This window comes from Corvus kubaryi, unplaced genomic scaffold, assembly GCF_017639235.1.
Source record: "Corvus kubaryi isolate FWS band 111438036 unplaced genomic scaffold, C.kubaryi_AGA036_p1.0 split1-37296, whole genome shotgun sequence".
In the NCBI taxonomy this organism is placed as follows: domain Eukaryota; kingdom Metazoa; phylum Chordata; class Aves; order Passeriformes; family Corvidae; genus Corvus; species Corvus kubaryi.
Genome location: NW_024582075.1, coordinates 6,797,061 through 6,809,736, shown reverse-complemented (window position 1 = coordinate 6,809,736; position 12,676 = coordinate 6,797,061). Strand labels below are relative to the sequence as shown.

The window sequence follows — 12,676 nt, the reverse complement described above, 5'->3', positions numbered from 1 at the left end:
ATTCAGTCTCAGTTTAGAAAATAAACTAGCAATTCAACAGAACTTTCACAACCCCTGCTTTTCCCTTATTTTTCCTCAGTGACACACCTTGAAGAGCTTTACAACACACATAGCATTAACATGTTTTTACAGATGGGAAAATAATTTGCCCAAGTTTATTTAATGGGCCAGTAATGGAGAAGATCTGGAATCCAGGCCTCTCAAGACCCAGCCAAGGAAGGCCCTGCTCGTTGATACCTCTGCCAAGAAAATGCAGGAAGTTTTGAACAACTATGGAATACGAAATGCATGTCCTGAAAGGCTCCACTTATCTGGTATACCCACACATTTAAAAAAAAAATTTACTTAAAATTACTCTCAATTTGCTAATATTGCCCAAGAAAACATGAAAGTTGTGTTTTAAATTTTTTTTTAATATTTCAATTTCAATAAAGGAATCCAGGTATTGATGTTCTAGAAGCAAACATTCACCTTTTACTTAGAGATGAAAATTCACTTTAATGTAACATGAAACCTCAGCGTTAAAACATTAACACAATGCTTGTATTCAAAAGAATATCCCTACAGATACTGAATATTGACTTCATATTTTTTTGTGGCCCTAAGCCAGCATACAGTCTGTCATGGATATTATAAGATTTTTGACCTTTGCTACTTGGATCAAAAGGTCATTCTTTATAAAGGAGCTTGAAATGTGCACTGCTGCTTTGTATGTTTTATCTATCATTTTCAAGAATAATTAAGTTCTCCTCTGAAGAAAAAATCTCCACTGCTGTTTAAAATACATGTTCACTATGCTGTAATAGAATTGAGCCTCAGGTACTTGAGATAAGTGAATGACTGCATACATGACAAAATACAGTAAAGATAAGAAAATAATTTCTAACTACCACATTGAATGAATCAGAAAGATGAATATAATTCATTTACTCTACTTCTAAAATAATCCTTGACTGACAGTGTAGGTCAAAATTTGAAGAAGCCAGTTTTCCATATGACTGGCTTTTATGTTACCTGAAATGAAAGGCCTTCTAAAAAATCTGTTGTTAGCCAAACTGGCACACAGGAACACTATTAAAGACTAAAAAGCATTGGAACAGATGAAATGAGGGCCATGCAAGGTTAAATAGCTATCTGATGTTCTTCATTGTGTATCTACAGCCTTGTATACACCTCTTCAGATACTACGTTTAGAGACAACCATATTTTCCTTACCTTAGGCCATGTCTGCATTCTGTGCAAATTTGGAATTCAACACAGGACTTGCAGTTTTCACTACATTTTCGACAAACAATCTTATCTACAAGAGAAAAAAAGAAAACAGCCCAGAAAACCTTGGTCAGTTTTGTTTGATAAAATTGTGTGAATATAGTATTGCATGACTTTCTAGTTTGACAAAAACATCAAGCTAGACTGAAATAGCAAAATTCTGCCTATTACTAGCTTTTTCCATCAAATATCAAATGGTTTACAACATTTCTATCCATTTGAAGTTATAGTTGCACCCTGAGAAAAATACGTTTTGAAGCCATTAAAAACTTTTCAGAAACATTAAAAATTTACATTCACTATTTATAATATGGACTAAAGACACCTTCTCACATAGGAGTGATATGCAATAATGATTGCCATGTGTTCTGGAGACTGTCCTGCAATCTTACCCCTTCCATGCAAGCAGTCTGTCCTGTCTTCCTGATTTGGTGCTAAAAGACACACCTGCATAAACAGATCTGATCTTAACAAAGTAAATACATAAATCACTTAACACCCGCCTTTTTATCTCTAGAGATCCCTTATTTAAGAAATGTCTCTCTCTCTTCAGCCCTGTTGTCTTTTGACATGCAGGGACACATACCCTTCTGAGAAGAAAAACTTAATTTTCCCATTTAATCCTAAATTTTCATCTATGCATCTTAATTTATGTGGAGAAGAGTTCTCTTTACTGTAGTTCTCGCACAGTGAAAATGGAAGAATTAAGGTAAGACCTGTTTTTACTAATTCTCAAAAACACACAGCTTCATGCTGGAGAAAGCAAAAGGTTAGGTACCTAGATGAACAAAGCTCCTGAGAACACATTTATCTTCTAAGGAGTGTCTAAAGACAACAAAAGTCACTGCAGTTTTAAGCATGTTTGAATACATGCCTAAGTGTTTTTGTTAGCCAAAGCTGGAAATTAAACACGGACAGTCTACTTGGCAATCACAGGAGGAAGCTGAAGGCAGTATCCATCACGGCTGAGGATTACTGCTCTTGGGCAGTCACATCACTCTGTAGGTACTTAGGTCTGTCAGAAACATTATTTGCAACCATGTCACATCTGAAGAAATTGTTTTTCTTAGAGCTCTGATTCACTGGCCACGGCCAGTTTCTCAGCTCTCACTTCTGGTGCCATATAATCTGGCTGAATGGGGAATTCCTCATGGTCAGAATGTGGGCGCTGTCTGTCCCTTTCCCAGGCAGTGATAACCTGTTCTATCCTTCAACTGACTTGCTCTTGAGCTGCCCTAGTTATGCTACTGTTACTCCCAGCCATCCCCAGCTGAAAAGACATCCTGCAACAAGTATGGTTTTTAAAATAAAGGCAAATTATTCAGGACATTCTTGATCACACTTGGCAACAATTTAATAAAAGGAATAGGATAAGAGATATATGCATCAACATATACTTTTTCTGCTCATAACCATCCCAGCAACCTCCCCAGATCAAATTCTGTAGCCCGCAATACAAAACCAACAAGAAATACTAACTCTTATCCAGGTAAAACCCATCAGGGCAGTTGGTAATACAGCTATTGGTTACTTCATTCAGGTAGTAGCCAGATTTACAGGTCATGCACTGGTCATTTTGGCCTCCAACACAGGTTTCACAATTGGGTGAGCATTTTTTACATCGTTTCTTGTCTGCATTGTAGTGACCAGGTGGGCAGGTCGAAACACAGATCCTGCAGACAGCAGGGAAGAGAAGGCAGAATTGTTAATGAAATAACCTGCCACCACATTCCTGGACCATGACTGCAAAGCAGAAGTATTTCTCAGCATTATTGCTTTTCTAAGGACCATGTGTTTACTAAGATGCAACCCTTCAAGGCACTGCATCAAGCTGACTGTCTTGCATTTATGTCCCTACACATATGCTACCTCACTAGCAGATGGCTTGTCAGTCTACAGTGTAATTTTTGACCATCTACATTTCTTCCTGTCCTGTTCACTTAAGCTATAGTAGCCATGAGAGTCTACATACATATATATATATATATATATATATATATATACATATACAGAGAGAGCCTCTTAGGGAAAAAAAAAGAGGTGGGGATATAATCAGAGAAGGGTTTTTCTAAGCTGTAGTATAAATTCTGGTAAGCTAGAGTTTGGGGTTTTTTTAACTCCAAAGAAAATTTTTTAAAGTCAGGGGAAAATCCATGACTGCAATGAAAAGAAAATGAAAGAAAGTTAAGATATATACCAAGAAATCAATGAAGTGAAGGTTTTTTTCTCTTTGTCTTACCTGGTGTTGTTTTTAGATTTGTAGTAATAGTGCAGACAGTCAGTACAATGATCTGGTCCTGGCCCATCACACCCTACTTTACTGCATTCTGCATTGCAGGGACCTGTAGTAAAAACAGAATACAGATGGCCAAAGGGATTAAAACTTCTCATTTAGTTCTTGGGACACCTTAAAACACAGTATTTTATTGCAGAATGCGATTACTTTGCTTTCCTGTGTTAAGGACTACATTTAGCACAGGTAGCTTGGTTTGCTGCCTGCAGTGTGAGCTCGAGATTGAGCTCTGGGTGGCAGAAGCTCCAAGCAAGAGGCCATGCAGACACTTCACATAAAAAAGGACACGGAGACCTGTGGTACTGGTCAGGTGACCAGACACTTAGAGACACAGCAACAGCCAAAGACACTGAGACTTCCATGCACTTAAACTGTAAGGGTATAAAAGCCCAGGGTTTCCCTTGTTCTGGGTCCCTTCTCAGAGGCACTCAGCTCAAGCTGTTATTTTGTTATTTAGTTACTGCACCAAGATTAAATTATTCTAAGTATTGGGAAGTCTGAGACTCTGCTATGGGAAAACTAGGGTCGAGCTAGTAAGGAAACCTGGTCTGACTGTGTGAGTGTGGGGTGTGTAGCTCTGAAGGGGCCTTGGTCCTAGCTCAAGTGTTGAGAGCATGACTGCAAGAGTGGCTCCTGGATGGCTGGACTGGGAGGTTTCCTGAATACCTGTTTGATTTCAATTCAAAACTTAAAAACAAAAGGCAAGCTTTTTTAACAAGTATGGCATCCTTGTTTTATTTGGAAATGTGTGAAAGCTTCTGTAATTCATAATTAGGAATGATTAGCAAAATAACTTATAAAAAGCATAAATAAAATAAAAACATAAATCAGTATGAATATTACGATCAGTGGCTACTCTGGTTGCTGAGTGGATATCAACCGGTCCAAGGTCCAAGTGGCTACCATGACCCAAGGAACCAGACAACAGGGCCCCAATGCTCTGTGCTGCTACATGCTGCAAAAGCCTCAGCTAATACCCACTGATTCGCATGTCTTCCATCTCACCTGCACTCATGTTAGGCTTGATAATGCTGTTCCAACAGTTGGATCTGTTCCAACTCAAGATATTCTATCAATTTTTTCTTACAGTTTTCAAATAGATCCTTCCTGCTATGGGAGGAGAGAACCATCAAGTCTTGCCTTTATGCAGGTGAACAATGACTGTGGGTGAAGTTGCAACTTCCAGGATCACTGCTCTCTCCTGAATGAAATGTGTAGAGTTTGCTTCGTACAAAACTTTAAGAAGTTAGTGACCTTTACAGTAGAGATAGTAGTGTTTCATTACCTACCAAAACAAGGAGTTCTGCAGCTCTCCATCTAAAATAGAGACTGTGGGACTGACATGTATGAAAGGAGAATGGAATAACAGAAAATACTAAATTGAACTTTGTTCTCCTTTTTGCTGGCCAGAGATACACTTCACATTCATCACATGGTACTGCTAATGGTGGATTACATGTAACAAACTGCCCACTTGACTTATTTTGCAGTGCTAAAAATCTAGCTCTATTAAAGTCTAATGACAAGGCTGAAAAACTTCTCTAGGGATCACTGAGAAACAACACAGAGGTAGAAGATAAAGTTCTTCCCATATATATTGATATGTGCATAAGTATATATAGCTTTACATACTTATATGCAAAACAGTGCATTCTTCATAGCATGTTAATTGTAGCTTAAAAATATATAGCTCTATGCATACAAACTCAAACACTTAACTTAAAATTATGAAACAAATACTTCCCATTTTCAATGAAGAATCCAATTTACTGAACATTTTACACATGCAGGTTCTCAGGTCATCCTTAAAGCCATTAAGTTTCAGTAAATGCACAAATAGAGTAAATGAATGTACACACCTGAATAGTCATCTGTTGTATAATCTTCTGTAGGGTCTTCAACTGGACTAGAGCGCACTCTTTCCACTTTGGAAAAATCATTTCTTGGTGAGTAAGGCTGGATGGATGTTCCATACAGTACTAAGGACCACTCTTTCAATTTTCCTGGAAGTTAAGTATTATAAAACTGTTTTCAGAACTACTTCTCTTTTCTGTGTCTTACAAAAGTATGTCACTTTTAAGCATGTTGTTATGAGTAGGTATGGAAGACACTGCCTTTCAAGTAAGTGAAACAGTTGTTTTACTATACGCTGAGAAAGCTATTTTCTTCAATCAGATCTTTACACTGTATTTTCATTGCAAATCTCTTGTAGGTTTAGCAAAGGTTTGCACCATGGGCTGAACTCAATGTAAACAATAAACAAAACATCTGGGCATACAGTTATTTGGAATATGTATATGGTACTCAATAAGGTGGATTTGCTCTGGATTTCGTCTTCCACTCAGAACATTATTAATTGTCTGGTAATTATAATTTGAGATCTGTTAGCTAAGTAGATGTATTCAGAATTCTGACTTAATAAAGGGATTACATAAGAGTACCTTTCATTGACTTGTAGGACACAACTTGATGAACAAGAAACAGCCTCTCTTAAAATCTCAGTGGAAGAACATCAGTTTCCCACTCAACCAGCATAATTTCTAATTTATTTGTGCCAGTTATTTGGCAGATATATCACTGTATTGTCTGCAATCATGATTAGCATTTTATCCTCTTAATATTTGAATGAAGACAGAAAAAATTGTCTGGCTACCTGAAGCATTATCTGACTTTCTGGTAAGTTTTTTTGGGGGAAGAATAAAAAGATAAAGGTGTTTCAAGTTCATGCTGTCAGAACATAAAGGGTGAACTTTCAGTCCCCATCTTTCTCTCTATACTACTAGGTGAATTAACTTGGAGAAAGAGCAAAAACACTCAGGCCTGAAATAATGCCTAAAAGTAATGATAAATAAAACCCACATCCCTGCTTGAAAAGGTGCAACCTAAGTTTGGTATCATCCTATTGTCTTGGTTATGTTAATCTGTGCTGGAATAGCTCGTTATAAATGTCAAATTCTTATCAGAACAAAGAGAAATTAGAGAAGCAGGGAGAATTTGAATGATCCTGTTTTGGAGCCTGTGGTTAAAATTCTTTCCAAGGAGAGCTATTATTTAATGAGAAATGTAATTCAGGTATGACTCTTCTCAAGAAAATAATGTATTATACTTTGTGTAAAATTAAATTCAAGCAATCTTCCTCTTCTTTAATTTTAATGATACTCAATAAATTGAAATGTCGTTCACTTGGACTTTTTCAATCTGTGCAAGCAAATTAATTTGACCCTTACAAGTGATTTCCTGTATTTTCCCAATGTCATCTGGTAACCTCCACTGACACGGCAAAGACAAAGACAAGCATCTCTCTCCTTGTACATGCATGCTTTTAGCAGTAAGCAACAATAAGCAAATACACTACCTGACAGATCTTAAACAAATTTCTTTTAAATAGCTTATACTAGGGCTAAAGATGGGAATCTATGTTACCTCTATGAATCTATGTCTCTTGCCAAGCCTCCTTCTGAGACAAAAATTTCTACACTTCATATGAAACCTCTGCTCTACACTCAGTTTTTGAGCAGAAACTACAGACAGAGACTACATCATGTGGCAGTTGTGTCACACAGTAGCTTTCAGCTTTTCACATCTGAATTATAATTTTCTTTAAAGAGACATTTGATCTTGATTTAAAAAATTAACTGCTGACAAGTCTACCACACCTGCTGCCACACTACGGGCTAATTACCTTGGCTGTAAAACTGCATACACCTTGTTTTCAATTTGTCTTCTCCTACCCACAGACAGGTAGCTCTTAAAGACCCATTAGATTAAAAAGATCCAAATCACGTATTTTCTTCCTCTAAAGATGTGTGGGAATCAAGTTACATCTCAATACTCTTTAGACTGATCCAACTGTGTCCTTAATGACACTTTTCTTTTTTAAAAAGAAGTCACACAGGGAGATAATTTTTAACCAGATATGCAGTCATCACATCCCTTTCTAAAATATAGCTTCTCCATGTCCAGTCCCTGCCTTTTTTGTGTTTTAAACCACTTCTACAGCATATAAACCATAATACACTGGATGCAATAAAAATGTGTTTTATTAAGTTATTCAGATCTTTTTATCCTCATCTTTTATTATGAGGCAAAACTCACTCAACTTCCCAAAGTTTTATATTTTTTCCCAGAACCCTGATAAAAGTATTCACAAGAACCAACTACAAACAACCACAGGTAAAAATGCTCCTAAGGCACAGCATACTGTGTCTGCATTTTACACATACAGAAGGTCTTGTACTACCATCACCGCAGGAAGGATTGTTAGTCTGAATGCATATATAAAGCAAAAGAGCAGCAAGGAGAATAATGTAGGGTCTCTCAGGAGATTAGCTGCCTTGCAAGAACAGTTCAGTAAATAAAGAGGAGAAAAATTCATGTGACTTGCCAGCAAGCAAATGAAGTCTTCCTCAAGGTGGGTTTAATTTGCACAATGAAATATTTCAATAACTAAGTATATATACATACACGCACACTTTTATAATGAATAAACAAAATACGCACATTTAAGCCAAAATCTTTCTTTCCCCATTTTTGGCTGATTCCATCATTTAGTTTGGCTAGAATAATCCCTTCCCTGCTTTTACTTCGGATGTATACCAAAGGTCCCATATTGTATTTATAGAAGAAAGGGTACATCACAATGTTTTATGGCAAACATATGTCCATCTCCATAAACTCTACAGAATTAAATGTAGAAATTACATGCACTACTTTTATGAACTGGACTCTGCATTTCTTTTCAGGTAACAGATATGGCATTACCTTGCCACTGCAGGGATATGATGACACATTGGGTCTTTCTTTTTAATTTAATGGCAACTCTTAATTGTAAGATCTTTCAGGAGCTAAGAAACACATGCACAGAACACAAACAAGAAACAGGCATGATGATGATATCAGTGTGATAAACTGCAGGCTATGGTGATAAACTGAAGAGGCACCATGAACTGGAGAGGCACCAGGCATAAATTATGTTTAAGCACCTTTTGTTTACTTCATGTTCTCTTCAGTGCAGAGACTAATCCCGATATGCCCAAACAGCTGAATTTATCCACCACTAATATATGGCAGGCACTTCCAAATCTTTTTGAACAGAAGAGTTACTGGACAGCTTTCATCAGAGGGCAATCACTGCTCTAGAAAGATGGGGGATACATTACTAGACAGTATACAATGAACCAGGATCCAAATTCACAACCACACTGCATCTTGTGAAAACCAAATGCACGTAAAAACCAAACTAGTCTCAAGCAGTGTTCTGCATTGTGCTTAAAACAAAGTAGAGAATAAGCTCTCCAGCAGGATTCTTGCAGTATATCAGCTTCCTCCACACCCCTTAGTTTTGTAGACCGACTTTCTCCCAATCCCCTAGCCTTACTGAGCCTTTTCTCCCAGAGTTGCATCTTTAGGCCTTAGTTCTGATGGAGGAAAGGAAATCAATTCCACTGAGAAGAGTATCTATAAAGTATTGAAATCAATAAATTGGTAAGACCTATACAACCATAAATGTAGTTGTAGTGTGCAGGAGTGTGCAGGAACAGGCTTTGAACTGTAAAGCTGGAAATGTAGCAGGCCACTTTGAGACCATCCTGATGACGTAAAAGGCCTGTAAAATATGTCTAGAGAATTGCCCAGATTAAAAGTTTGCAAAATGGCTCCATGCTACCTCTTTTTTAGTGCAAGGCATGTGTCAGGGAAGAAAAGAGGGAAATAGCTGAAATGTGTTGCTCTGTGGTTGTTCTTCATGCCTGCTGGATGAACCAATGGGTTCCGGTACACACACAGGTGAAGAGCTACCCTAACTTGTCCTTCACACCAGAGATGTTCCTGGATGCATCAGGAATAACAAGTGCAAAATGGAATTAAAAATACTTGATTTTTAACTCTTTTGAGTAATCTGATTAAAATTAAATTACTTATTTGCTGCTTAATACCTCTCCTCTATTAAATTTTAAAGCACTGAAAAGTAAAAAGAAACCCAAACACAAAACCTCCTCTTGAATTCCTGGGCAGTTTTGCTTATAGTCTATGGCTGCTTTTCCAAACACATTTAGTGCATACCCCTTTTTAGTATACTGGAAACTCTGCTTGTCATTTAGTGGTGTGTTTAACATCATTTGGCTAAGAACCTTTCATGACTGCAAAGCTATGGTGAGAAGTGATCAGTGGTGATAAAGTAAAATTTAAAACACTGGCAATGTTGGGTTTTCTTGCAGAGCTCTAGGTGAAGATAATCAAGATTTTCAAAATGCTGTGCTTAAAGTTAACCACATGACTATACAGCTAACATTTGAATAACACTGGCCTGATAACTGTAAAAAGTTACCAGAGTCTTCAAGTTGTTCCCTGCTCAGAAATTTTGAAACTCAAACATTATCTTGGTCTTCATTAGGGACTTACTAACCACATATTGTGTAAAAGCTTTTCAAAATTTTGGCTTATGATTGCTGGTTTACTATCCTAAAAAACTAAAATCAGGTTATGCAGGCTACTGAGTCAGCCAATAAGAAAATAGGATTTGATGACTGGACAAAGAAGCTGATTTTAAAAGTTGAGATTGGCTATCAGAACATGACACAGCTAAAGCAGATTATAAATACAGAATTAAAATTCTCATTCAATTCTATCAACAGTGGTTGAGTAAGGCTGATCTGTATATTAAATTTTTTAGGGAGAAATTAATCTAAAAAAAAAAAAAAGAAATAAGCCAGAATAAAAGTGAACCATGTGTCTTAAAAGGTATATAACAGTAACATAAAAATGAAGAGTGCACTGATAACTGAAATTTAGAATAATGCTCTTCCTAGCTATGGCTTCACACTAAAACCAGTGTGTGGTCCAGACATTTTATTTACAGATATTCCAGCTGTAAATAAAAGGTGGAAAACAGCAAGCACTTTTCAGAATTCACAGAGCCCAAATAAATGTTAGAGTCCTACCTGGAGTCTTGAAATTTCTCAGCTGAGATGGAGTGTCACAGATTTCCAAGATCCAATCACCCGCTGCTTTTTCACTCCAGCAGTGAGTAGTCATAAACTCCCAGTTTTTGAATCCTTCCATGGAATGATCAAATAACCTAAAACAAATCATGATATTATTTCAAGGAAAACTTCTTTTCCTGGGAAGCTGTGCCTCCAAGTGTGCAAACACCTGAATAATATAATAATCAACCAGTTCGTTCATTTGCACCTTTACAAACATTATTCATTATGGTTTTCTCACAAGTATTTCAAGCACATTCAACCGTTTTTTGCTGCTTGATGGAAGAGAGTCTTTACATGCCATCATGTTTTTATAATGAAAAAAGAGAATGGCAAACAAATCCATTGCAAAAATACCAGAATTTCTAATACTATTTAATAGGATTTGTGTGTCTTGGAAAAACTACATATAATACAGAATTTCACTGCTTTAATACCATGATGTAAATACAAATAACTTGTAAGCTGGAAAATTTCAGTAACATTTATTCTTGGCTTTTGATTGGAAAACTTGAAAGTATTAAACCAAATAAAAATGATGACATTTAAGACAATTGTGATTTAATACATGTCACTTCTTGTGAGGAAGTAATATGTAACTGAGACATTGGCCTCAATCCTTGAACAGCCAAGGTATTGCCCTCTTCAAACATTTCACAGAACTCAGTTTGGGTAAAACCGAAAGACTAATGGCATCTGATTGTTTCATCTAACCAGTACCATTATCCTAATTTCATTACCTAGGTTGTGAGTGAAAACATTAGAACTTAGGCCTGGATGATGATAATTTCAAGTATAGGGAGACCCATTTCAGGTACTGTAATGTGATTGTGATCCCGTATGAGAAGGGGAAGGAGGACCCTTCCTGGCCAGGGATTAGATACAAGAGAATTTGCACTTTTATTCCGTGTTCACAGTGTGTTGCTTGGTACCCCAAAACTGTTGATGAGAAGAGCACTCTAAGAAGGACTGTTGCCTCCAATAAAATCAAATGGCTCAACTTCTAAAAATACATATATAACTATACATTCACATATATGTATTTTTATATATTTGTGTATATATATACACAGAGATATGTATACATGTGTCATAGGTTAGCAAGCATAGTCCCGGAAGGGACGTCCTTGCTAAGGGGTGCTTACAGTTTTCTCTGGGAACTGATAGAACCTATCAGCTGGCCAGTTTGAATATGGACAATTCTCTAAGCCACTTAAAGTTGTGATCACCTCTGTGATCCACATTTAAGAATAGGCAAACTCCCCCTCCAAGCTCTCTCTCGTTTCCGGCGCTGGCACAGGTGGCTGCGGGCCCCGTGTGGGGGCCAGCGGGCCCGGCCAGGCCCTGCTTGGGCCAGGCCGGGCCGGGCCACGGCCATCCTGAAGCCGATGGACCTGTTCCAGCCGTGGAACCCCCCCCCACTGCCTTGCCGTGGGCAGCCGGAGCGGCTCGGCTCTCCCCCCTCTCCACTTCGATAAGAAAAATTCAACATTCCAGCTGCAAAGCTGCAAGGCCGAGGTGAGATTAACCCTTTTACTGCTGTGAAGAGCTGAAAACCTGAGGGAAGAGAGAGAGGAGATGCTTAAAGCTGAAATTCTGTTGTGAAGCTATGATATATCAGAGTATCCTGTTGTAATTTCATGAAGATATGGGGGGTGGAGTGTTCAACTCGTGAGCAAAAGCACCTGCGCTGAGATAGGCAGATGCTGACGCAGCTGTAATTTCATGAGAAGTTTGGACAGGGAGAGATGAACCAGATGAGGACTTTTGCTCCAAACGGGAAAGGAGAAAACCTCAGTCCGTAGAGATGAACCAGATGAGGACTTTTGCTCCAAATGGGAAAGGAGAAAACCTCAGTTCCTAGAGATGCTCCCAGAGATAGTACTAACGATGAAGATGATGAAGACCCTTTGCTCCCAGGGAAGGAGAAGGGCCTCTGTTTTTGTTTCTGAACGGCTCAACCTTAAAATTGTACCCCAAAAATCTTCAAGAGTGGACCCTCGAAAGCAGTTGCGGGAAAAGCTGCAAGTCGGGGGAAAGGACTCACACGCAGGCAGAGAGACTCCTCTTCCTAAATGGACTGAACGATATTTGGAAGTGGGCGGCTGTCTCGTTGTGATAATGTTTTCATAGC

General features: G+C 38.0%; 1 protein-coding gene across 4 annotated transcripts in view; it reads right to left on the bottom strand.

The window, feature by feature from the left end:
* The window catches only part of PCSK5 (proprotein convertase subtilisin/kexin type 5), a 229,293-nt gene that overhangs the window by 58,872 nt on the left and 157,745 nt on the right, over positions 1–12,676 (bottom strand). For 2 of the 4 annotated variants that reach the window (XM_042012677.1, XM_042012673.1), the window contains exons 13-17: positions 10,501–10,637; positions 5,422–5,565; positions 3,509–3,611; positions 2,749–2,942; positions 1,216–1,300 (exon numbers count right to left, since the gene is read on the bottom strand). In XM_042012677.1, coding sequence (XP_041868611.1) covers positions 1,216–1,300; positions 2,749–2,942; positions 3,509–3,611; positions 5,422–5,565; positions 10,501–10,637 — 663 coding nt within the window. Of the gene's footprint in view, positions 1–1,215; positions 1,301–2,748; positions 2,943–3,508; positions 3,612–5,421; positions 5,566–8,544; positions 8,698–10,500; positions 10,638–12,676 lie in introns of those variants that run through there. The other 2 variants (XM_042012674.1, XR_006013538.1) reach the window with 2 other exon arrangements.